This window comes from Nothoprocta perdicaria, unplaced genomic scaffold (assembly GCF_003342845.1).
Source record: "Nothoprocta perdicaria isolate Ctin4 unplaced genomic scaffold, notPer1 scaffold_63, whole genome shotgun sequence".
NCBI lineage: Eukaryota > Metazoa > Chordata > Aves > Tinamiformes > Tinamidae > Nothoprocta > Nothoprocta perdicaria.
In genome coordinates, this window is record NW_020455899.1 from 3,561,713 (window position 1) to 3,588,798 (window position 27,086).

The following is a 27,086-nucleotide window of genomic DNA, read 5'->3' on the forward strand; positions in this document are numbered from 1 at the left end:
ACAAGAGGGATGTGGAGCTGCTGGAGAGAGTCCAGGCAGGGCTACCAGGATGATCAGGGGCCTGGAACATCTGCCCTGTGAGCAAAGGCTGAGAGAGCTGGGTCTGTTCAGCCTGGAGAAGAGGAGGCTGAGGGGGGACCTGATCAGCGTGTATAAATACCTCAAGGGAGGCAGTGAGGAGGAGGGGGGCGGCCTCTTTTCAGTGGTGGGCAGGGATAGGACTAGAGGAAATGGCTTCAAACTGAAGCATCGGAAGTTCCACAGGAACTTAAGGAAGCATTTCTCACTGTGAGGGTGACAAAGCACTGGAACAGGCTGCCCAGAGAGGTTGTGGAGTCTCCTTCTTTGGAGATCTTTAAAACCCGCTTGGATGCAGCCCTGTGCCCCGTGCTCTAGGTGACCCTGCGTGAGCAGGGGGGTTGGACTCGATGACCTCTGAGGTCCCTTCCAACCTTGGGCATTCTATGATTCTATGTGTGATATTGTACAACAGCATGCACTGGTAATGTCAATGCCAAAGCCATTAATGCTCTGAGTGAGAGGGAACTTTGCCAATGCTCTTTGGTAGAAACTCAAGGTGTTTCTAAAACCATTTTGAACTACAAAAGAGAGAACAAAAAGAATCACCTTTCTTCTTATTGGAGAAAAAGGGTTAAGAAACTGAGTTTGTCAGAGTCTTTTAAATGTTCAGAAGTGATTTCGACTGTATGAGTGTTTTCTTCTTAAAAATACTTCATGAGTTGTATTGTTTTATTGAGCAGAATTCAGGAAATGCAAAGCAAAATAAAATTTGTAACATTCTTCTTTCAGATTGAAACTTAATATGCCAAGAACTGTCATTCACATCATAAAATCAGCTTCTTGCTGCTCTTTCTGGTGCTGCTTAGTCATATCTTTCAAAGGCCTCTGAAATTCAGGAACTTTAATGCACCTATTAGGCAGTACTGTCCTTAGTCAGCCTTGGTTAGTGTGAATAGGATTTGAGGCTTTAATAAACTTTTCTTAGTATGTAATAATATGTGACAAGTACATTATATTAATGATGTGATGACATGTTTCTTCAAGCTAATAAGCAAAATTACAGACCATTTAATAAAAGCTGTATTTAATTTAATTGAAAAAACTCACCACTCCTCGGTAGGGCTTAATATTTGGACCTATATAAGTATATTTTATCATTCCTGAGCTTAACTGTATAATGAAAATCCTTTTAAGTAAGACAGCATGTGTTTATTATTGAAGTTACAGTATTATAGCTTCTCATTTTGTTCCATGTGATCTTTGAAATGCTGCCATTCAGTTGTGAAGAGAGCTTTTTTATCTCCCCATTTTTCTCCTGATTTTTCTGGGTATTCCCTTTACTATTAAAATTGTTTGAAAAGAGAATTGTAAATAAAACATGTTTTTTTCATTCTTTCATTAAAAACATTAGGCCTAGATGTGTCTGTTACTTGTTTATGAAGACTAAACTAGAGTAACAAAGCAAGTATCCCTTCTGCTTTGTGATGTTAAGGAAAGAAGTTTTATCTTTGGTATAAATGCTAACCAAACCATCTTTGTCCTAGTTTGCTTTTGGGACAAAATTGCCTTTTGTTTCCTGTTAGTTAAAATGTTGCTACCAAAGCTGATCGTATTTGTGGATTTTTTTCAAGGCATTTGAGAGGAGTAAGTAAAAATAAGCAATGTAAATAGATCATTGTAATGTAAATAATTAGTAGATCAATACCCAGTTTTACAGTTTCTCACTATGGCAAATCCCTAAGGGTGTGTTAGACTTTCAGCAATCTCAGTTCACCTGCGTCATTTTTGAACTATTGTATTGTATTTTATATAGTTTTGTGTATTTCACAAAAATAATAATGATTTTAAAATAATAATCATCCTAGGTGTTCTGTAGAAACTTAGCATTTACTTGGTGTGCAATATTGAACAAAACTGTGGAAGATAAAATTTCTCTTTTTTTCCCCTAAATTTCAAATAAAATTTAGCATTTAGATTTTTTTACTTTCTAAATTTAATGTTAGGAAACCTAAAAATGGCTTGCATGAAACTTAACAGAGCTCCCACTTAGATGTAGTTGAGGAGAATGGAAATAGATTAGTGCTTTGGCTTCCCATACCATAGTCTCAAAGTAACTCAGCCTGTTTGTGCCAAGAAATCTCTAATTAGATTTCATGTAGAGCTCTGCAGAAGCTGCAGAGCTGCAGCTTCTGTGGTTGTGGTAGGTGTTATTTGGCACTTACCTTTAGTCTTTAACGTTAAAGAACACTAAGGTCTTCAGCTTCATGCTCTGCACATGAGGTCTAGTAAGTACCAAAAAGGTGACTAAAGAACAAGGAATGTAAAAATCTGTGTAAATCTTTCACCCTCTTACGTTTTGGTGTCTTCCTTCACCCAGTAAGTTTTGGAGAGCTCCTTGAGGGCTTCTTTGAGTCACGTTTGACCCAGATTTCTTGGAGTTTCACAGGCTGTGTTCATACATCAGGGAATTTGGAGCCCCTCTGAGATTCAGGCCCCTGTGTCTTCCATCAGTGCCTTAAACTCCTTTGCATTTCTTTTAGCTTCTCATTCTGGGCTCTGTTTTGACCTATGTGATCTGAGACAAGAAAGAACGTTCACCCTGTGTTCCAGATAGGCAATCGCCTCTGTGAGGATTTTTGTATTGTTATGTAGAATCCACATCCACATGGAAAGCACATTCACATCTGACGCTTGTGGGCTGTATGAGGGAATGCATTTGTTGCATCATGGCCCTGTAGTTTGCTCAGATTTCAGTTCAGAATGGTCCACAAAGTGTTAAATTTGCTGTACCAGAACTTGTAGGTCTAGTAGTCAGTGGAATCACCTTGGTGGAGATGGTATCATGTTGCTCTGCCATGCCACAGTGCAGGTTTTAACTTTTTTGACACTTTCATGCCACAGGTATGGTGGATCTTTTCCTACTAGCACACAGGCTGGCATCTAGACAGGTACTATCATCTATTACCCAATTTAAAATAGGAAGTTTCCAAGTATTGTTTGATGGGCACAAACTCTGCCTTTTCTAGTTTGTCCTGACCTTTAGGCTTTCATTCCTGCCTGTTCTTGGTGGCTTTCTTCCCACAAGTCCCATATTTTCATCCAGGCTGGTGAGAGACAGCTGCTGATGTGAATAACTTCCTGCAGGTGTCTTGTGTATTGCTAGTACAGCTGCCCTGTCAATGCTCGCAGCAGCAATTGCAAAATGTCTCATAGTTTCAAAACCTGAGTTCAATAGAAAGCCTTTCCTTGTGAGCGGAATTCATTGCTGTTTTCCCGAGGGGGTGAGTAACTCCCTCGAGGATTACGCAAAAAAACAAAGGCATTGCTGGGATCTCTGCTTTTCCACATCTGCAATTAGTCATTCTGAGAACATCACAGCAGAAATTTGGCTTCCGGAGCTGAACTATCATCCATCGCTCATGTTTGCACCTGGTCTGGCCTGCCCGGGGAATGCGGACAGGAATATGTGTGGGAAAACCTTTATTTACCCCTCCTATTTCAGCTGTCTTTCTCTCTCACCACTGCATTCTCCATACATCTGCCTTTGCAAACAAGTTATATGAAAATAGACAGGCTAGTTCATTAGAAATGATACCCAGGTTATTGTATCCAGATTCATATCTTTTCCTCCAGCCGTCTGCCTTGTGCTTATGACTAGAGCACAGTTTTCTTGGTGTTTCTTGAAAGTGAAGATGGTTATTTTCATGTCACATTTGAAAATATCTGTCTTTTTTTCTGCAGTGGAACAGTTACCAAGTGTTCTCTATTTGGCCTGGAAAGTTGGGGGAGTCTCTGGAATTGGTACATCCTGATCTTTTTCTGGAGTTTTACTTAGCTGGCAGCTCAAGACGTACTAACAGCTCAGCTGCTTCTAGCTGATAATCCATGAATGAGGAGGTTTTCAGCGATGTCTTCAAGACTTTTTTTCCTTTTCTTCCTGAAGCTCAGGCAGTTATAAATAAGAAGCACCAGATGCTCTATTCCAGGGCTGCCTGTGTTCGTGTTCCTACCTGATGCCTTTCTGAAAACGTGGGAAGCTGCAGTATGTCTGGAGAAGTGTAGGCAATAATAATTCTGGATGAGGGACACATGCATTCATATCCAAACCTGTAGGAATCCATTTTTGTCATCCAGGCTTCTTCATATTCTGTGGATGGCTGGGTTGCTGGATGTATGTCTCATCCCTGCTGCTGTCCTTGTTCCAGAGCAAGCCTGAAATAGGCTTCTGGTTTAGCTCCTTATGAATGTGAATGCAGCGATCTGAACTTGATTTATACCTTTACCAGCCCCAAGGCTGTTGCAGAAGTATATAGAAATAGTGATTGCTTTCAGATAACTGTGTATAGTTATCTGAAATAACTGTGTTTATTTCAGGAATAGTTTGGAAATGCCTGCAGTGCGGATGAGAGATTTTCCACCAACAGCTGGAGTACAAGCAGTATAGTTCTCACACTCTCATGTCCCATCTTCCTTCCTCTTTCCCAGTTATATCCCTTGGCTTTTGAGGAGAAGCCGATACGTTTTGATCTTGATGAAGAGTCTCCTCTGTGACTTTTGCATGTTATCCTAAAATGTCCCAGATCCAAGTGACCACGACATGTGCTTCTCTGCAATGTGAATCTGCATAGATTTTCTATGTGAATTCTGCATAGATTTTCTGTATATAAAGGAGCTCTGAGGACCCACTCTTCTGATGTCAGGAGTAGATCCCAAATCAGGGTCTTGTCATTTAAAAAAATCTAAAAGCCTCTTCTAAGCTTATGCTATATAAAAAATGCAGGTATTTTAAAATGCTATTAAGATAAACTCTCCTGCTAATGGCTTCAGAGCTTTTTTATTTATTTATTTTTTAATTGTTTCCGTTCACGTCTTCAGAGAGTTTACTCTGAAGTGCTTCTCATTTGTATGGCTGCTTTTCCACTGTGACTGAATATAGAAGCTGATTACCACGTTCATGAATTTTCTGAAGACCATGATGCTGCAGGCAGCGTTAGCATCTGCTTCCTGGCTGTTATTTATAGGTTCTGATTACTATGTTTCTAACAGCACCCATCCCTTCCTTTGATGACACTTCAAGCTTTAAATAGTTTTGCAGTCCTTTATGAAATCCGGCAGATCTTTAGAAATTTTAACTTCTTGTGCATAGCTTCACGCTAATTGTTTGGTAGTTTTCTTAGTACGGTATTTACTACTAGTTGCAACCTTTTATTTTTTTATTTCTGATAGGAAAAAAAAGAACTAGTACTTTTTTGAAAATAATAATTAAAAGATTAAATATTGTCAAATATAGCTTTGCAGAAGTTTTATTTATTCACTAAAAGTAGGGTTTTTTGTTGTTGTTGTTACTTAAAAAAACCTCCCCTCTTCTGTTTGACATTACATTTTTTTTTCTTCTCTGTATGGTATTGTTGATTACATTTAATGGAAAAAAAACACACCTGTACAATTTTATTTAATGATATTCTATATTTTTTTGACTCTGAAAGGTGATACCTTGTCTGGATAGCAAAAGAGGTCTCTGGTATTCTGCTTTACAAAAATTATTGTTCTTGTGAATCAAGATGATGCACAAAGCTCGAGTGTCAAAGCTGGTAAAAATAATGATAGTGGTAGTTTAGTTCTGGGGGGATTATAGGCAAGAAAAATGGAGTATAATTTGCATCTGAAAAGTAATCATGTAAAACTCCTCTAATATTAAATAAGACTATTGACTAGTTATTGTGAGAAATAGCTTTACTATCATGCCTACAGAAAACACATAACTGGGTTTGAACCTGGAGGGTACAGTATAGGAAGTTCAATTTCAAAGTAAATAAAGTGTTATTTTCATAGGCAAGGGTGCATGTTCTCTGTTGTTTATGTACTGGCACTCCTATTCCCAGGCTGGCAGGAGACATAAAGACCCAGGGCAAGGAGATCAGCTTCTGTGTTGCCTGATGAATGATGTTGATGCAGCAGATATTAAAGCTGCCTTTGTTTGGCAAATGATAGGCTTCAGCTGCAAGCCTGGCTCTTAGAAAACGCAGTGCAAGGGTCTGTGCTGAACTTGCCTGCTATGGTGGTGGTCCCAGTCACACCGGTTACCTAAGGTGGTCCTGGGGGATGGGGGTTTCGGGCTACTAGAAGAAACAGAGCATGGAAGTATCAATAGTAGGACCTGCACCTCCATGCCTGAAAATCAGACATGAAAACTATAATTGAATAATCTAAAAATATATATATATAAAAAAAATAAAAAAAATATAAAAAAGTATTAAAAAATAGGATTTTTAATGAGGCACAGTTCATATGAGAGGGAAGTACTTGTAAATTTAGAAAAAAAATGAATGTTTTTTAGTATTTCTTAGATTGCCTAGGCTTATGGGATTATCATTTGCAAGGCACAGATTTGCTGAAGTGATTAACTGAAGTGATATGAAATATGGCTTAGCAATAAATGCTATTGGAATAAGCCTCTTGATGTTAATATAGAATTAAGTTTATTTTTCTCTTTTCACCAAAACTTTGTCATACAGGCAGGCTTGAAATCTGGACTTTTGACATTGGATTGCTTAACACTGAAATTGTTTTATATTCCCTGTTGCAAATGCAGCCCTTCCTTCCATTTATGAACCTACTGTTGTGCCAAATAATTTGCTTCTGTATTGGTGCTGACAACTACCAGCTTTGAGAGAACAACCTTTACACAGATTCTTTTGTTATGCCTTCCAAAGAGGAGAAATGAATTGTATTGAAGACGGTTCCCTCTCCTTCAAGGATCTCGGGTGTTGTGGTCTGTGCAAGCAGATGGTACCTTCGTGCTAGCAGTCACCTAGTTGGTCCAGATCTTCCAGCTTGATGGAGTCGCTAGAGTTTTAGCTGGCACGTGGCTCGTGTGACCCCGGGAAGTGGAGCCCTCTGATCCCTGGTCCCTCTCCAGCTGATGGTACCTGTTGTTACTCGGTCCGGTGCCTCTTGTTGCTGGCACTGATGTCTACAAGCCTGTGGCTTGGTCCCATTCCCAGTTACTGCCATTTAGACCTTGTGGCTCTTGCAGAGGGGGTTTAGTAAGAGGGGATGGGGCACAGGGCTTAGTTAGACAAGTTTATAGACCCACATATGGTTTCACATGGGTGGCCATTTTTAACCTTCTCACTTCTGTTTCTCCTTCCATGATCCTCACCATCCGTATTTCCACACCTTTGACTTTTCCCCTAAGCATTCACATTCCTTAGGAGGTTTTGCATAGTCCCCCTCCAATATCCATAATACTCACTCTGGTTGTTTTCCCCCTCCTTATCAGTTACAAAGTCCTCAGACCTATGCCTGTAGTTTCTTAATGGTCCATCAATTAGTATCTGAAGAGTTTTGATCTTCCTTATTATCTCCCTTGGCGCTTGCTTATCAGGTTGGTGTCTCTTGTGCGCTTCATTAATCTCTTTCCCCTTCACTTACTCTAAGTAATTCCAACTCTGATCTATTACTATATTTGAACTCAAGAGGCCATGACCTGATAACCTTACTGAACCAGATGCTTTCACATTTCACATACTGTCTTTTTTAGCTGGACCATTGAAGGCACTGATACGCTCCATGTAATTGCTGTGAGGAAGAAATGGAACTAATGGAGACATCAGACAGAGACTGTTGTGGTTTTAGATGGATGTAGCATCTGAAGTAAATAATGGATAAGACTGGTAGCAGGTTTTATGATGATGTATACATATAGGTCTTAGCAACAATAAGAGGTGTCATGAGACTCTTAATTTAAGTAATGAGGGCTCTGTTATTTTACTGAGCTGAGGACAGAAGATATTTAAGCTGTTAGAAAACTGCCTGTTATTTGTATCTCAGATTTTGATCTCTGAAAGACTTCTATTTTTTACTCCTACTGATGTGCAACAAGGAAAGAGCTTGTTTCAATCCGTTTCTTCCAAGGTGGTAGAGAAACTGGCTCTCTAGAGCTGTGATTGTTCGTAGAGAAGTTTCTTAGCTTAAACTCAATGCGTTTTAAAGAGTATAATTACATTGTGATGCTAACTAAACAGTTTGGTATGAACCTTTCTTAAAAAATGGAGGGAACTACTCTCAGGATGAAAATAACTTATCTCACTGGTTATTTAATTTTCTTAGAGCAAGTTGCTACTTCAAATCCTTTTTTAAGTGGTGCATCTTATACACCTTGAATTCCGATATATCTTTTTGTTTGCAGAATCCGGTTGTGTCCAATTCCAGCTGGTCAGAAGTAGACATACTGATTCTGGCAGGAACAGTTGGTCATGTCCTGAGTTTGGGTGCAAGCAGCTTTATAGAAGAGGAGCATCAAACCTGGTATTTTCTTATCAATACCCTTTGTTTGGCACTGTGTCAAGAGCTTTGTAGAAATCATTTTCTTCTGAAGGAAGGTGACTCTCAGCATAGCATCACTCTAAAACAAAATTTTGACAATGTCAAGGAAACCTATGAGTGCAAGAATATTGATATAACTGCACCAGATGATTCCAAGTTGGGAAAGGTCACTGCTACAGATGAATTCCTAAAAGGATCCGATAAGTGGATAAGCTTAGCAAGTCCATGGATCATCCTTATTTGTTGTCGGTTGCTTCGATCCCTCAATCAGACAGGAGTTCAATGGGCTCATCGGCCAGACTTTGGACACTGGTTGACAAGGTGGGTGGCTGATTTATTGCTTTCATAGTTACTTTCTTATTGAAAAAATAGCTTGTGTTTTGTTTTGTGAAGTCTATGTTTCTGCATGGCCCTTACAAAGTCTAGAGTGTGCTATAAACCTGCTAAGGCAGTAAGTAGTGAAGCAGTACAAGGGGTTTTTGAGAGCTCCTTTATGTGGGAGTAATTCCTTGTGTAGTGTCAATAGATTGTCATCTTAGACCCATACCATGACTTACCTAATTCGTTCTAATTAATCATGATAGGTTTATCAGACTCAAAAAGTAAATATTTTCCGTATGTAAATTAGCAGTAGCTGGTCGGGGAAATTAAAAATCATGTAAATCATCTAATAGAATTAAACCCTTAATTTTAAAATGGAGAGTTCTGTTTCTAATTCCAAACTCTATGACGTTGCAGGAGAACAAGCTCCACTTAGAATTCTTACCTGTTTATCACAGGCATTAATGTGTGGATGGAAATATGAAAGAATTTTTCAAATGTACTCTGATCAACTATTATTATCCTGAGAAAGGACATGCAATTTCTTATAGCTAGAGATACTATTGAGAAAGATTCTTATTTGGAGAAAGGCTTTCTACTCCATTTTAGTATCATAAAGATACAGTAAGTGATTAAAAAGTACTTGGGATTTCAACTGAAGACTCTATTCCTCTATTTCAGCTGATGGGTAGAGAAACAACAACTTGTAACTAGTCAGATTTTGCAGGTGGGAAGGCTGTGCTATGTATGAAGAAGAATTTTTTTTCTGTGTATCTTACAACATTTAAATGAAATGTCATCCATCATTCATTAATAGTGACATGAGGAAATGAACTAAGATGAGACTGGATATTTATTAGCAGCCTCACAGTTAAAATACTAATTGCTGTGACAGGCGTGAGTCTGAAAGATGTGAGATATGGGCAAATCTGTGGCATTTTAGTAGTTGGCATATACCAAAGTTTTTGTCATGCTTTTCACCTCTTGAGATGAGGTGAGGGGTTCAGGAAAGCATGTCATATTCCTGAAGTTAAATCTGTGTGAAAAGACTCAAAGCTAACTCAGTGCTTGTACAGTTCTATTTTACAAATGGAATTACATGTGATTTGGTGCAACTGGAAAGACTTTTTTTAAACATATACCAGGTAACTTCCAAACACTTCTTTGCCCAGTGACTTTTTGTGCCAAGTGTTGTCTTCAGCCTGTGAATTTGCAACACCTTTAAAAGAACTGCTCTGCAGTTTTGAGGATGTTCTTTTGCCTTCAATGGATATGTTTTTGCAACCTTCTCCTTGAAGCATTCTAATGCTGCAATACCGTGGAACAAAAACTCAATATTCTGACAGCTGAATAGTTGCAAGAAGAGTGTATTTATGCCTGTTGTCTCCTTGTGAACATTTACTGACGCATGGAAATGTTACCAACCTTTGAAAAATTGTGTTTGCATGGCATAGATGACATACAGTCTGTGGCTACTGTGAGTGCTTCTAGGTCTTCCTGTTTTCTCACAAAAGCATGGAAATACTGTAATTCCAGCATTAACACTCCTGCTTGTCTGGAGTTTTCAGTCGACCCACTTGGGTAAATCTAAATCCATTCAAGTAAATCTCCCCCAGGTAAAATTCTCCCACTCAAATTAAAAAAAAAAAAAAAAAAGTTGCCCCCTTCCTCTCTATTTTGAGAGACTGTAACCTTGTTAAAGGCAAGATAAACAATATTTACTGCTCTCTCTCATGCACCCAACCAATCTTCTCATCATGGAAAGCTTTCATATTGGTCAACTAGTATTTCCCCTTTATAAACTTTGCTTTTAAAGCTTCAGTAAAGCTGAAATACTAATAGGCAGATATGAAACAAGAAACTTCATAATCTAACAGGTCAGCTCTGCACCTTCCACTTCTAATTATGCTTTCATATTGGGTATATTTTCTTGAGCCTAGAACAAAATAGAAGTTTGGCTACAGTTATAGTCTCAGATTTTGCCTGCCCATGTAGGGGTAATGAAGAAGTACTGAGTTTCAAACTTCTACATTTTGAGGCTTTCTGAAAATTCAGAACAGTCTAGAGTGCAGAAGAGTAAACGGATCAGTAATTGGGGATGTTCCATTGATGTTGTGGTGGAGAACTCAGCCAACCAAGCAACGGTATCTTTGCACACCTTTTGTTTTGTAGATTTTCTCTAATTCGTTTTTGTTGAACATGCTGGTGTTTCCTGTGTTTCGGGGGTTTTAACATTTTTAAGGCTTCCCCAGTTGTTGCAGGCTGAACAGTCTTGATGCAGGAAATTTCACTCCATTTAATTATTGTTATTTTACCTTTTAATTACTGATTTGGGTTTTGGAAAAGAAATAAGATAGAATTAAGCAAGCACGTGGGGAAACATATTTCCTGTCTTCAGGCCCAAGTTCAGGCCAACACTTTTCCACTTACCTTGTTGTCATCCCACATTGCAGTCAGTCTCTTTCAGTACCTTCAAGGAGGCAGCACAGGAGGTTGTTGTTGGTGGTTTCTTTCTGCCACTCTTTACTTGTGGCTCTTTCCCCCCACTGCTCCTTGTTTCTGCAGGTTCCCTGCTCCAGGGCAAGTCCTCCATGAGGTGCAGCCCCTTCAGGGATCTCCCTGCTCTAGCTTGGCCTGTCCATGGGTCACAGTTCCTTGGGCAGTGTTTCTGCCGCAGTTTGTGGCCCGGGGACTGTACCCAGCAGCTGCAGTTCCCTCTGAAAGGTGCCTCCTTCCATGAACACCTCTCCATCTGTCCCCTTCCCTGTGTCCTCCAGCCTTTCCCTTTGTATCTGCTTTCTGTGACTCCTCTTGAATCTCTTCTCATATGTCTCCTTCTCTGTCATGTCATGTCTCCTGTTTGTGCATCCTCACATCTCTCCTCCTATGTCTCCTTCCCTTTGTGCTCACTTCCCTTTCTTAAATATATTTAAGCAGAGATACTGTATGCATCCCTGGCTGCTTGAAGTCTATATGTACAGTATTTTTTTTCCACCTGTTTTAGTGTTGTCTGGACCTGCCTGAGCCATGTCCATCCAGTTCATGGCCTGCTGTCACACAAATCACACCTGTAACTTCCTGACATTAATGTCCAATACACTGTTACAGGGAGCAGGGTCAGAGAGGTGGCTGTTACCCGAGGTTTTTAATCAAGCCTGAAGTGTTCTTTTCCTTGTAGCATAATCTAAAAAGTGATATATAAATCACTTGTATAAATGACTTGCTTTCTCAGAATGCAGTGCTCTTCTTTAAGGTTGTTTGTGTTTCTATTTTTAGTATGCGTGATATTTGCATAGCTATATTTTAATAGAACAATTTATAGAAAAAAGAAATAAGAAGAACCTTACTGAGATCATGGGTACCCTGTTATTTGAGTTAATACTGCTTAGTTTTTTTCTTTACCAGACTTCTGTTTTGTATTTAGGATAAAACTGATAAACAATAATCCCGGTTTTTAAGTTTCTTTTTCTTATATTGACCTTTAGATGTGGTCATGTTCAGACTAATATTTTGCTTCTCTGGACAGGATTTAAGGTGTTCTAACTGGTGTTCATTTGTTTGAGACAGAGAGGTTGTTGAGCTGGTTTCTGCATGGAAGAATGCCAGAAACAAAACACAGAAAATCAATTTACCCACAGCGTGTTGAATTTAGCTATTGGGGATGAATTGAACAGTGCTGAAATTAGGGAAAAGATCTCATCTGCAGAGGGACTCTGTGAAGCCTGCTACAACAATACCTTCACAGAAAGAAAATTAAGATTTAAGTGAGGGGAAAGTGGAACAGAAAACTAGACATTAGATGAAACAGAAGGGGAAATGCACTCACTAAATTTGCCTGAAAATAGGATTTTATTTCTTACGTAGCTAGGATTCAATTACCTTCATTAGGCATTTAATGCAGAGCAGAAATGACACTGGGAAGGTATCAGAGCCTCTAAGTTGTTCACTGCAGAAGAGGAAATATCAGTGACTGCGTCAGCTTGAGGAGAACTGATGAGAAACAACGGTGTGAGATGATGGCATTTTCTCTCAATACTGTACTTAAAAGCATAAATTTAGCAACCACCTCCGAAAAAGTAGCTTACTATGGGAATCCTGTGTATTCAGTTGTACATTAGTAGACAGAAACTGAATGTGTGAGCAGCCTTTACTCTCTTAAAATGTGAATCACGGGTACACATATAATTCCTTTCATTCTGCTTGTATTTGCAATGATGGGATGAGGTCAAAGAAGTGGAAACAAAAGTCTTCTGTCTTCTCTGTGATACTGAAAGTATAGAAATATAGACAGTTGTTAAGAGTAAGAACATATAGATGAAGCTCACAGGTTCCTGCACCAGTCCACTCACTAATTCTACTCTCATTACTGTAGATTAAAAAAAAAAAAGTGAGTTTTAAACATAAAGACACAGAGTTTTATCTCTTCTTATGTTCTAGTTTTTGTTTTTCTTTCATTTTTTGCTGCTTCCCTTCAGAGGGCAGTGCATCCCCTGGGAGCATTGGTGCATGATGTGAGGAGCTGACCGGTTCCTGTTGGGAGGACGAGTAGGGCATTTTCTTTGTCCTTTGTGTTTTCCTCTGTGACTTTCCAAGCGTGTTGGTTGACATGGTTAAACTCTTAGTAAAGCATATATGAGAGAGAGGTAAATAGAGCTGTGTTCAGGGCTGTCAGTTTGCTGAAGTTAAAGATCTTCCATCATGGCATTCTGAACTATGGAGGAGATATGGAAATGGCTCTCCTGGCCTAAAATCTTTAGGTAAATGTAATAAAATCAGTGGTTCTGAGTATTTTGGGAGTCGTTGCAACTGGTAAGTAAAGGTTATCAAGTCATGAATTTCCCTGCATTTTCTGAAATTGCCCAGCTAGCTGTGGTAGCAGCGACACGCAGATCTTTACCTAATCCTCTTGCCTTTTGCAGCACTAATTGGTATCACCACTGATAGATTTAATGCCAGTTAATGGCACTATGCTCAATGAAATGCAGTTCATTGCACTGATTGATGCTGGAATGCTCTTTGCCTGCTTGGTGCTGGGGAGAACCCAATTGCTCTTCCTGGCCACGATGCAAGTTCTTTGCTTTTCTCTTGCATTGATCTGGTACAGAGCAATGCGGTTGTCAAAGAGGGCAGTATCATGATAATTTGTTAATGTGTGTGTGTATGTTTCAAATTACCTAACTGTAATTCTGATTATTTTGGCTAGGTTGTGTTTTGCATGTCTAGAATTAAACAAAATGAATGCATGTGTAGTTATTTAAAAGGAGGTAATTATGCTAGTTCCACAGTAATAAAATCTTTTCTGCCTAGTGCTAGAAAATGAAATGCTGTAGCAGAAGCAAAATGCAATAAGTTTCTAAATATAAAAATAAAAAAGTTAGTTCAAAAGCATAAGAACCTTTTCCATTATGCAATATGCAGTTCAGTTTTTATATAATTAAACGAAACAGAACACCTAGCATATGGTGAGACATGATAATTACACTTCTAAACATGCATGCTTGAATAGAAAACCTCATTAATAAAACCTCTTTGCTAAGAATACTAAAATATTTTACTGTACCTCTTAGAAAGTTGGTAACAGATGTCAATGCAGTGATTAATTCAGAAATAAGGTGCTGTAGTTAAAGGTCTGTTGAATGCTTTTGCAGTAATTATTGTAGTCTGAAGGTTTTTTTGTTTGTTTGTTTTCTCCTCAGCTCAGAACATAAGTCTGAACTCTCCTTTTTGGCTGCAATCTCCCTGGTTATGATCTTCATTCTGGTTCAAAGAAAATGCTCTCTGGTTTCAAAAATTGCTATGGCTCTTGGACTCTTGGGAGTCTACAGTTATCGGGCAGCCATTGGGAACATCGTATTTCCATGGCAACATGACAGCAAAGATATTTCAAAGTAAGTTAATCAAGGGATATTTAAAGCTATTTTTAGAAGAGTATAAACATTTTGGGTATCTTTTTGGAGAGTGGGTATTGTCTGTGTTGGAATCAGATTCCGATGAGCAAAAGAACTTTATTTTGACTGTCTTTATTTTAAAAACAGCCTGTAGTCAGTTTTTGTGGTATGTACACACCGTGGAGCCCCATGAAGCATCTTGCTTCTGTGTCAGATTAGAAACCAGACAAGTGCTGACTAATCTGTGCAAATTTAATAGTCTTTCTGTGCTTTTGCTACAAAGAAGACTCAAGTACGCCACCTCCTCCTGTTTTAGATTGACTTGCTGAATTTAGCAGACAGCCTACCAGGGTCGTTTAGCTGTTCCCTAGTTTTGAAAAATGTTTAGACAATAACTGGATGTGGGTGTTTTTCTGTGTTTTTCTTATGCAGTTGACTGTTCTGTAATGTATGCCTTTTCCAGATGTAATAAAATCCTTCCTGAGTTCTAGGCTCAGCTGCCTGATATAGACTATAGATTTTTATGAGGATGATAAATATCTTATAAAACTAGTCTCTGTAAGGGAACTAGTAGATGTTATTCATGGCTGCTTCTGGAATATATCTAAATAGCTCTCATTTTCTTAGAAGCTGTGATACTTTTCAGTATTAAATAGTGTTTGACTCTGCAGCCTCATTTTTTTTACAAGGGCCTTTTCCAAGCTTTCCAAGTTGTGGAAAGCTACCAGAATCTGTTGGGAAATTTTTTGAGGAGAAAGGGATCATGGAAGTGAGGTTGTGAAAGAGTTGTCTTCTGGATAATTTTCTCCAGCACTCATTTTGAAATGGGTATGGGTGAAAGAAGTTCTTTTGGGACTTTTTAAATGAGATGGGCAAAGATTCACAAGGGTTTAGAGGGGGAGAAAACCTCGCAGGAGAACAACTTACAACTAATTGGAGGTCACATTTGCTAGTCTGTTTCTTTTATACGTTTGTACATCTAGATATATATGTGCCCAGTCCATGTCTTCAGATATTGAGAAGTCTAGTTCTTTGCTTAGGATTAAGTTAGCATAGTTCATTAATTCTGCTAGATGTGAAAGTCTCTGGTATGTTTACATAAAGGCCAGGATTTGGCTGGATGTTTGAAAGTGTTTCTGGAAACACACCTGATTTCTGGATGTGGCCATGAGTTTTGTTTTGTGTTTGATTAAAATCTTTGGGGAAGAATGTTGTCCTTGCAATGTTCCTTGTCCCTTCTTTTAAGAAGAAAAATATTTTTAAGTGGTACAAAATATTAAAAACCTCAAATGAGCTGAAAATAAAATGCAATTAAAGAAATAAATGGAATACTTGAATATATAGAATGAGCAAAGTCTTCACTGAGAACTTCTCATACTATTTATATCATGTGCTGGCATGTTGATTGTAATTAAAACAAGAAGGATTTCATATTACTTCAGCTTAAAGTAAAAGTGAATATGGATATTTGCCTAAATAGTTGTGCCAGACCTTGGCATGTGTCTGATTTTTTGGTTATTTAAAAGTTATTCTCAAGATTCATAAACAGGGGCAAAAGCTCTGTACATACAGATATGTATATATACCAAAAAGGTCCCATTCAGCTGTTTAGGTGAGAAATGTCTCAGGGCTGGGGCTCCTTACGCTTGCCTTTTAACTCCCACATCCAGCAACGCGTTTGTCCATTTGCCCAGAGTGTTCCTTGCAGTTCAGACGTATCCACTAAGCAGCTCCGTGATGGATGGAGCAGGGCTGCTCTCACAGCTTCTGTGTGCTTTGTACCATGCCAGGAGAACCAGCCACACAGTCTTAATCCAAAAAAAAGGTCAAACTTGGTGATACTCTATATGCAACAGTAGCACAATCTAGCATGTTTGTATGCAGAGTCCTAATTGTTATGTATTGTTCTCTTTACAGCAAACTGAGGGTTTAATATTAATGCTCCCGCTTCCTTGCCAATGAGTTGCATCCTTTAAATGCTCTGTGTAAACCATTCTGGGAACATGGGCAGGGTTAGCAAAGCAGGTTCTAACCCCTTCTTTTGGCATGTCAGTAAAGACATGGCACTGCCATTCTTTTGACATGTCAGTAACAGTTATTACGTTACTCTTAAATTTGTTATATTACAAAATTTACATTAGTAAATTTCAGATATGACCTGATCTGTCAGCTTAGTGATCCTGACTCATTTTGCTTTAAGTGGCTGGCGTCATAAATGGTAAAAACATCACAAAAATGACCAAAGCCTGGACTTTACTAAATGTATCCTTAAATTAAGGTACTGGTGCTGAGTGTGTAATGAGTGCATTCGTAATTGGGTTGGAGCCAGAGCCCGCTGCAAGGTTGAAGTGATTCTGTGTGAGATAGCTTCTGTGTAAGAAAAAGCTGTTGACAGTCAGTGTTTTTCTTCTGTAAGATGGAGAATCCCTGCTCTGAAATTACCTCGTTCCCTTTTACTGAAGATAAATGTTTTCTCCAAATGTGACAACTGCTGAGAAGTGGATAAAGCAGAAGAGGCTTTTAAAGCATGTTCTTTCTTCTATGACTTCTGCTAAGATAACTTCTAAATTAAAAAATGCGAGGAAGTAATTTGGCCTTCCGCTCTCCTAAGAGTTCTCTTTTAAAATGATAGTTTGTACATTGAAAACATGAGAATATACCATGACAGTGCCAACAAAATAATGGTGGTGCTTTTGCTGAGAAATTATTTGAATTTCCATCAAGTGGGTAAGCTCAGGTTTCATATAAGCTGTTTAATAATGACAGATACCCCAAACTATTCCCTAAAGCATTACTTGTAAGCTAAATGAATATATTTGAATACTTCGCTAATAATTGCATCAAAGTTAGAAGAGATGCTCAAGTAGGACTCTTAATATCTGCACTAGCCATGCAGGAGAAGAAAAAATGACCTAATTACCTTTCTTTTATTTTTCAGTTTCTGTGAATGTACGATAAATATTGTATAATTTTTCTTGCTGAAAGTGTTCTACCTGGTAGGCAGTCCTGGGAGGTTGTGTTACATTAAAGTTGAATGCCAAGTTTGCTTAGCAATTATATTGTTAAATGGAAATACTTGTGAGTGCCTGAGCAGAGGCAAGCAGAATCCTGCATCATGTTTTCTGCATCTCACATAAGGAGAATGTTTCTTTCCTCTCTCTCTTGTTTTTTTCCATCCAAAGAGGGGCATTTTCATGGATGAAACTTCTATTGTCAAGGAAACACAGGAGCCCTTTAACCCCCTTTCAGAGTTTACAGAGGCTTGTTTCCTAAGGGAACAAAACAATAAACCCTTTTCCATAAAGTGTTAGATCTTGAACCTGGTTATTGTGCAAGCGATGGAAAAATGGGTCTGAGTCTCAAGTTTTTACACACATATTCTTCCAGGACATAATACCTGCATGTCAATCCATATATTAAGCCACACTTTGGGAGGTGCTTTGCAAAAACATCAGTAAATACTCTGGAAAAGGTGAAAAAGCTACCAGTTGAATATCTTTGATAAAAAAAATGATACTGAAATATGAGCCTGAAACAGTTTTTATAGTGTCTAAGTAATTGCTTTGTAGCTAAGAGGAAATTAATGGAAGGATGTATCCTATCTCTTACATGAAATGGACATAGGATAGGAAATATACTTTTGAAATGGAGTATGCCAGTATATGAGTAATGCTCCTACTTATTTTATTTTCACACTGGCTTATCTAAACAATGACACCCACAGCTTGCTTTGAAACCAAGGAATAGAGCATCATATTGATATTTAAGAAGACCATATCATTATCATGTGGTGGTTTTGCCTTTTTTCTTGATTCTGCTGGGGCAAGATAGGAAGCTCAACCTGCAAATACAATTACTCCTTATTTCCATTTTTGCTTTGCTCTTCTCTTCCTGGGATGTGAAAAAGGAAGATTGAATTCAAGGTCATTTGTTAGCAATTGCTTACGACGCAAGTTTACCTTGCAGAGACTCAAAAATTTTATCAGTATAAAAAATATTTTAAGAAATTTTCAGTGGTGGTGTTATCTGTGGACTGCTTTCCCAGAAATAATCACTTCTATACTGTTTTTGATTTTGTAGTCTAATACCCCATATATTGGGTCTAAGTGGCTCAAGAATTCTTACTTCTGAGGCAATGCCCTTCTAAGAAAATGTGCTTCATTCAGTGCTTGGGTACAAGGTGACTAATAATCATTAGGAATAATGTATTTTAGTTTGTGTATAAGGTGGATAAATAAGATAAGGATAAGCTCTCTTTTCCAAGATAAAAATACGTTTAAACAATTGAATTTTTAATATCCTCATTTGATGACTTTATTGAATTATTATAATTTAGCTCATTCTGAAGTGATTTGTGATTTTTTTGCACAGTAAATACAAGAATATCAATGACCTCTTAATGAAAAACATTTTTGTGTCTTGGCACTGACTCTTCTAGAAGGGCAGCTTTTAGTTTTCGAGACTCTTTGTACTTGTATTTGTCAATTTTTTAAATAAGATACTGTGGCTTCCCAGGAAGCTCACTTTTATTGGAAATGGAGAGGCTTATCAATTTTCAGGTACAATTAACAGAGCAGTAGATGCCAATTGCAGTTACTGCTTAAAATACTTGCTTTGCTTAGGGATTTGAAAATTGTAGAGAGTTAAGATTACAGAGAGTAAAAGTGACTGGTTGCTGGTTTATGGTAAATCTCTGCAGTTGTGTTAGGTGGGATGTTTGAGATCTGCAGGATTTTCAGACTGAAATAAGGATCTTCCAAAATTATCACTTTTTGTTTTCGTTGAGCTAGAAAGGAAAACATGTTTGTGTGAATGAGTTCTGAAAAATCTCTCTTAAAAGGAACATTGATTTTCAGATCAATTTGTATCATTTTGCATACACACATTTTGGGGGCAGTTCATTATGCTATATAAATGGCATATTTATGTGAATATGTTTATGAAGCTAGACCACAAATAGTAGTAGCAGTATTTTTGGTTGATTGGTATTTAATGATTTAATGTTGAATGATACTTAATGATGTTGAGCTCTAATAGTTTTCAGCACAGTTTTCTTAGCTAACATTGCTTTGGGGATGCTCTGATTCACGTGTGAAACATTATAAAAGCTTTTATATCTGAAAAAGCTTTCTGAGTAGCCTTAGAATTTGACCTGTTTTGGCAGAATTGTGTCTGTATTGTACCTCAGTATTGAAGAAGACTTTTTTGACCTGTGAAGCACAATACAAATAACAACTTATGTTTCTGTTTTCTTTCTTTTTTTTTCTCCTTTTCAGGGGCATTACCGAGGCTCGTTTTGTTTATGTCTTTGTTCTTGGCATAGTCTTCACTGGCACGAAGGATCTGCTGAAGTCGCAGGTTATTTCTGCAGACTGCGGAGTGAGGAGCACGGGGCTGTGGGAGGTGTACAGCGGCCTGGTGCTGCTGGCAGCCCTCCTGCTCAGGCCCCACAACTTGCCAGTCCTGGTGTTCTGTTTGCTCATTCAGACCATGATGACCAAATACATCTGGAGACCTCTGAAATTCGACGCAGCGCAGATCACCATCATGCACTACTGGTTTGGACAGGCTTTCTTCTACTTTCAGGTAAGCTGCTTTGGGCAGAAGGGAGGAATATCTACGTGATGAATTTCATTACAATTGATGGGGCAGTTGGCTGTGGTGTTAAAATGATATTGGAACTACTCCTACAATATCACACCTAATTTTTGACTTCCAGGAAGCTGGAACAAATGAAAAACAAAAAATAATGAAGTGGTGCTGACATACTATTCAGCATTTCATAGATGAAGATGAAATATAAAAATTAATATATATCAGAAGAACAGAACAGTTTCTGGTGATCAAGGTTTTTTGTGATGTTTCTGTCACTGAGCAATTGCGAAAAGGCTCAGAGAGGAAGAGAATTTTCAAAATATTTAGAAGAAGTGTAGCCCATAGAAAATATTTAGGGTGGGTTTTGAATAAGGAGCTTTTGCATCTGTCTGCTGAATAACAGACTGGCTGAGTCGGGCAGGCACCTCTGGGGATCATCTGGTCCCACAGGAGGGTCAGGCAGAGCAGCCCCGGGATGTTACAGCAGAAACCTCCTTGTGAACGAGCACTGTGCATTGGATATTGGGTGTATGGTCCCTTTGCCATCAGGCCAGCGTGGAGAATGGATAGAAAATAAGTATATTTGGAACTAAGACATCTGTGGTGGAGATGTATTTGGGACTGGTGAAACGATTTTATATCTGCTGCAATCTGAGACCTGCAAAGGGTTTAAGAAAACATTGGGGAAGTAGTTCACAGAACTATGGGGAAACATACTCAACCACTTCAGAGACAACTGTTGAAGTTCTACACCAGTGTGTTCTATACCAATTAAACCCATTTTTTTTTAAAGTTTTAGTGGTTTTGTACTGCTGTTATTGCAATATAAAGAAATATATTTAAAATTCTATGCTTATATTTAGTAACTAATTCTTTGCACTTTACCCTTTCAGTTGAGTGGCTTCTTGATTTTTAGCAGAGTTGAGGCAGTGATTTCTATGCTGTTTGGTACTGTTAGATATTGTGTTTGCAGAGGTTTCTTCTGCCACCCTGGCTGGTAGTTTTGACATTTCTTCCTGTTGTTTCTTTTGGAAATAATATAATCCAAAAGGATACAGATTTCAGCAAACCTGAGGATGTTTCAAAAATTAGTTCTGACAAAGGGAGCCTCTGTGTACACAGATTCCCAGCATTGAAAGCTTAGAGAGGAGAAATTCACCATTAATTGATTGAGACTCTGACTGCTTCACTATTCTTTGTGCTTCTCCTGTTACTCAGAGATTTAGAGAATGAAGGGTAGTAGTTCCTTATCAAAGATTTTTGGAGAAACAGACCAAAACTGCCTGCATCTTCTTCTTTTTCTTTTATTATTATTATATTTTTTCCTGGATTGGTTTATTATAAAGTCTGAAATGTGGAAGAAAATAGAACTGAGTGAGGAGCCATCTTTTTTGTGTCACCTGAGAGATGTGAAAAATCCATCTTTGAAGTGATTCTTCTGAATTTAGTAATAAATGCTTAGTTTGTCATAATTCTTTTCTCTTTAGCACAGAGTCTTTAAAATGTTTCTCTCTCAGAAGATCTTGCAAACAGCCCCTTACAGTTCTTTTTGGCTGTATTCTCTTAAAGCCAAGATGGCCAAGAGAGAATTAAATGCTGAAGAAATTGCAGTAAAATAGGAGCATTTTTAGAACGAACAGCTTTGATTAGAGGCTCTTTAATACTGGAAGTGCTTTAGAAATAAAGAAAGCAAATCTGATAATGGAAAAAAGACCTTTAAAAGATATATGTACTTCTCCGTTACCTATTCCTTTTAAAAAGGATAATTTTTCATCCTTTTAAAAATACTGTAATTACATTTAGATTAGATCTCATTTCTAGCATGAAGATGAAAAGTCTGACCAAAGTTCCTCTTCAGGTGTTAGCTTGGTTCATTTATTTTCTGATGAAGACGTTTTTTTAAGCAGTGGAAGGGAAATTTTTGAGTCATATAAGGCTAAGAGGGCTATTTTTGCACCTTAACAAATGAAAGCAATTATGTAGAAAATACTTCTTGAGAAATGCAAAATGGGCATGCTGGTAACTTACAAAATTTAGGAGCCTCCAAACCTAGTTATAGCTCCCTTTTTAATTAGTGAATGCATTGTAATTAGTTTTAAGACTAATTCTGCAAAGACTGCAGATCTAGAAATGGAAGAACTTTTCCAACAGTTACGTTTTATTTAATGCTCTTCATGTGCAGGTTTGCTCAGTGTGTAGTATCCTTATCTGCGTTACTGGGGAAAACTAAAGATGTGGATAGCTATAAAGACAACTTATTTGGGTTTTTGTTTTTTTTCATTAAGTATATTTAAATTTCTCCTTCCCCCTTCCTTTGACTTCAGAGGGCAAGTGGGCAAACTAGACTCACGTGCCCCCACTTTTCATTGTGTGACTTATTGTATTAGTGAGTAAATCACTTAATCTTATTCCTTTTGCCTTTGAGGAAAGGAAGGAAATCTTTCTTGATGAAAGATTCGTCTTGTTTTTTTACCATCCAGGTCCCCTCCTTCCTCCTACACCTTCCAGTGAAGGTCTTGAGTAAATTGGAGGTGCCCCAGATTTAGCATCTACCTGTCTTGGCGTGTGACCATCAGCAGCAAGCTCTCAGATTTTGACTGACTTGGAAAGGGTTGTACGTGAGGTGCAGAATAACGTGTCATTCATTCTCATAAAAAACACCCCAAAATAAATGCTGAGTAAGAACACTGTCTTCTTTTTGTTGGAGAAGACCATCAAGTTCAGCAGCTTCTGAGGAGCCTGCCATCGTGCCGGCTACTTTTTATTTTACCTCCTCTGAGGTGCATGCTCTTCATAAACGCCCATGTTCCGTTCTTGGGTGCTTGGTGTGCACTGCTGGCACATGTTTAAATATCTTTCCTGACATTTTTTCCTACCTTTCCTCCCTTTTTCCCTAACCTTTCCCTTCATTACAAGAGCTAGTACTAATGAACCGTCTTGATTCAGAGTGGTGCTAGGCTTTTAATCTCTCAACAAACATAAAGGTCCAACGTAGCATACAAAATATTATTAAGTTTCTGGCTGAAACAAAGAAATTGAAAAACACTGAACCTTGCTGTCAGCGTAGACTGTTAAATTGGATACTAATTTTACACTGTGCTAATAACTATATGAGGCAGGAGAAGAAAAATATAAACTAAATATAAACCCCCTCCATCTGGTAATAGAGCATAGATTTGGAGAACTATTTTTGCACATGTCCTGCTGTGGTTATGAGGTAAATGAGAGTTCTTGACCGTGTTGCTGGGTCTTTATTAAATCTTGGTTGGCAAGACAATGCTTAATGACAAAAGCAGGAACTCGGTCTCGCTGAGCAGGGAGTGTAAGTGATGGCCTTTAGAATTTGATAGTGAGTAAAAATAGCTTCATTCAGGATTGCATATTTAACAAATGAGGCAGAGTTCTTTTGAGAAGATTTGCAATGTCCTTAAGGACTTCGTGCAGTCTTGATGATGACATTCCTAACTATTCAGAGTAAACACTGCTCATAGGAAGAGTTACTGTTTTTCATTAGATTGGTACTAGAAAAAAAAAGATTGATACAGATTGATAGTTGAAGAAAGTCGTGGAAAAACATAGGTCCTGAGTGTGGAAGTTAATATTTTCATCTTGAGCAATGTAAGTTGTGTAAGTTAAATACAGGCTAAAAAACCTATCTGGAATTTGTATCTGTTCCCGCATCCTGCAGTTTGTCTGTGTGCCCCTGCAGAAGCCCTTGGGCCCTGCCCAAGTGAAGCCCCAGTTTTCTCTGAGCAGTCACCTACCCGCTGTAGCTAATACACCATGCTTCTACTTAGGCTAATAAGTAAAGTACCTGTTTTACAGCAGAGCACAGTGTTCTCCAGCTCACCTGCTGCCGAGCTCAAGTGTTCCACAAGCAGTGTAGTCGTATCCAGTTTTTCTCCAGAGTGGCTCCCTGCCTTCTCTCATTTGCCTCTGCTGCCTAGTTACCAGCTGTTTCCTCAGGCTTTCTAACCAGTTCATGTAACATTTTTATGTGCAGCGGTTCTTCTCAACTTGTGTTTAGAAGAGTGTTTGTGCTTGACCCTCTTGACTGTGACAGTGAGATGTCAACTGTCTCCAAGTCCTTTTCTTGCTTGGAAACCTTTCTCACGACAGGACGGAATGAGGCTTCGGATGGAGAATTTTGCTTGTCACGTATTTTGGTTGCTGGAGCCTTTGTTTTTCAGTTGTGGCTGCTTCTAACTTGACGTGTTTATGCAAATATGTGTCACACTGCAGTGATGGGGCTGTGTGCTCTGCAGCTAGTGTCACCAGCTGCCTACATGCCTTGCGTTTCATTTGCCTCTTGCTCCTCTGCACAGTGCAAGATGGGAAGCAGAATCCCCTGTCGCTGCAACATTGGATGCATGGGGAATGCACACAACCTGCACCTCGTGTGCGGGCGCGATTGCTTAGTGTGTGAAAGGAATGGGAATGGGCAAACCTAAAGCCGCCCAGCTGCTCTACTGTTCCACTGAAAATTGGCAAAAAAGGGCCCAGAGGCCCAGACTTGGGAGTAACAGAGAATAACGAAGAATAATAAAGGGGCTAAAGGGGAGACATCCATGCGGAGAGGTGGTTTTGTGCATCAGTTGTGCGGTGTGAGAAGCTTATAGTGGTCAGCAAGATGATTTGGGAGCACAATAGACCCAAGCTGCAAGGCTGATGTGCCTTGTACGCAGGGTGAGGCCTCAGCTCATAGAGGAACTACCAGGAGGACTCTCTTATGCCCTAGCAAGCCTGCTTCAAACCTGGAGGATTGTTGTAGCTACAAAGATATTTATGGTCAGAAAAGCAGGGGTTGCCCAGAGTTGATGAACAGCCTCCATCCTTGGAGATTTTCAAACACGACCAGGTAAAGTCCTGAGCAACCTGTATCACCTCGTACAGCCGACCTGGCTTTGACAAAGAAGTTGGAATAGAAGTCTTCAAACCTTCCTTCCAACCTGAATTATCCTATGATGCCATGGTCCTCTGTTATTCATGTGAAGTCTGGGAAAACAGGTAGTTTTTTAGTCTAGCTTTGCTTTATTATTGCTCTGAATACAGATATTCAGCAATCATAGAAGTAAATATCTTGGTTTCTTGATTGCCTCCCCTAACAATATTGGCCTGAAGCTTTATGCTGATGATAATTATTTGTAAGATATTTTAGTTACTTTAAATGAAAACAAATAAATTAACAGCAACAAAAAGCCTTCCAGTGTTCCATGTGTCTTCTGCAGCTTCACCTGCCTAGTGTCTTTGTTTTCCCAGCCTTAGAGCAGTGCACCTGAAGAGGAAAAAAAAACATAGCCTTAAGATTTTTAAGAGTTTCTTGTTCTTTTTGATATTTTTCTGTTGTTGGAGAACAGCTAAGGCTTGTGTATTTTTAGAATAATTTCCTCCTAGTTGATTTAAGATAGAGAGATGGACTGGATGACATTTTAAAATGATTTATAGCTCTATTTTGCTATGATTTTAAAGCATCATAGAATAATTTAGGTGCAAGGGAACTGCTCACAGCAGGGTCAGTCATGAGGTCAGACCGGTTGCTTAGAGCTTTATTCATTTTGGTATCAAAGCCTCCAAGGGTGGATATTTCACAGACTCTGCAGGCAGCCTGTTCCAATGCTTGCCTGTCATTACTTTTTCACCTTAAATTATTTGGTTCAAGTAGCTAAAACTATTTCCTTCTTCTGTGTTTGTTGATAGTGTTCCAGTTCATAGAAAGGCATACACTTATGAGAAGGGAACACTGAAAGATCAGTAGCATTTTGCTTTGCTGTGGGTATTTAAACAAGCCAGAAGCTTGCCAGTCTTGTGTTGCATCTCCCAAGTCCCTAAATGTCAGGAAGATACTTAAGTTAATATCTCGCATTTATGAGCGATGTGATTGGAAAGAAGTCCAGAGGATTTGGGGTTATGTTTGTTCTTGTCTATGGAAGGATTATTTTCAGTTATTTTAGCAAGTGTCTCTGGTACACTGGTAGTTTTGGTAGTGACTCTTTTTGCTGTTGTGCTTTATTGGTCCAGGTCACGATGGGTTACCATTGAATGGCTTTGTGCAATGCTGGATTGTCTCCTGTCGCTTCCAGCCATTACCAAAATAGGCTGTTGCACTGCTGGAAATATTTGAGTGATTCTCAATCTGCTCCCCTTAGACCTCCTGAAGAGGTCTGCCTTTTCCTGCAGTCTATCTTGAAGTTTTATTTTTCAGTCTTATGTTCCAGGCACAGATATTCTTTACTTCTGGCTCCTGCTCTTTAGTTCCTGTCGTTGCTAAGTGTTATGCTGGATGCATAGTAGTAACTTACTGCAGTGCTGGATGGCAAAGGCCGAAATAAGGACAACTGGATAGTCATAAGTCAATATTTTACTGCTATATGATGTGCTGGCAAAATGCATCTCCTGCTGCCCTTGTTCAGTTACAGGATCGCATTACATTCCGGCAGGATCTTCATACTGGGATTCATGAGGTCTGTAACCAGTGGCAGTTTGGTCTAACTCATTCTGTCAACAGGAATCCCTTTTTTCGTTCAGTTTTAGAGTTACTTCACAGGCAGTTTTGCTGTTCCTGAGGAATGCTCCCGTACGAGCCTGCGAGGAGCCCTTGCAGCAGAGGAGGTTGGTGGTAGCCTGGGTGCATCAGGCAGAGCGGTGCCAGAAGGAGGTGGAGGGAGGACCTTCATTTCTGCTCAGGCCACACTGACTGTGTGGGGTGACACAGACGTACTGGAGCCAGGGGATGTAGGATGAGGATGGGAGTGGAGCATCTGAGACAGGTGAGACAGTGGGAACTGCTTGCCCTCGGTGAAAAGGACGCTTGGGGGATCTTGTCAATGTGCATAAATATCTGAAAGGAGGTTACAAATAAGACAAGGTCAGAGTATTTTCAGTGGTGCTCGGAGAACTTCTAGAGAGGGTCCATGGTAGAGCAATAAAGTTGGT

General features: G+C 38.9%; 1 protein-coding gene across 2 annotated transcripts in view; it reads left to right on the forward strand.

The window, feature by feature from the left end:
- Positions 1 to 27,086, forward strand: part of PIGG (phosphatidylinositol glycan anchor biosynthesis class G) — a 76,739-nt gene that overhangs the window by 20,456 nt on the left and 29,197 nt on the right. Inside the window, exons 9-12 of one of the 2 annotated variants that reach the window (XM_026049940.1) lie at positions 8,213 to 8,670; positions 14,367 to 14,558; positions 19,835 to 19,916; positions 20,046 to 20,144. In XM_026049940.1, coding sequence (XP_025905725.1) covers positions 8,213 to 8,670; positions 14,367 to 14,558; positions 19,835 to 19,916; positions 20,046 to 20,144 — 831 coding nt within the window. Of the gene's footprint in view, positions 1 to 8,212; positions 8,671 to 14,366; positions 14,559 to 19,834; positions 20,145 to 27,086 lie in introns of both variants that reach the window. The other variant, XM_026049938.1, reaches the window with a different exon arrangement.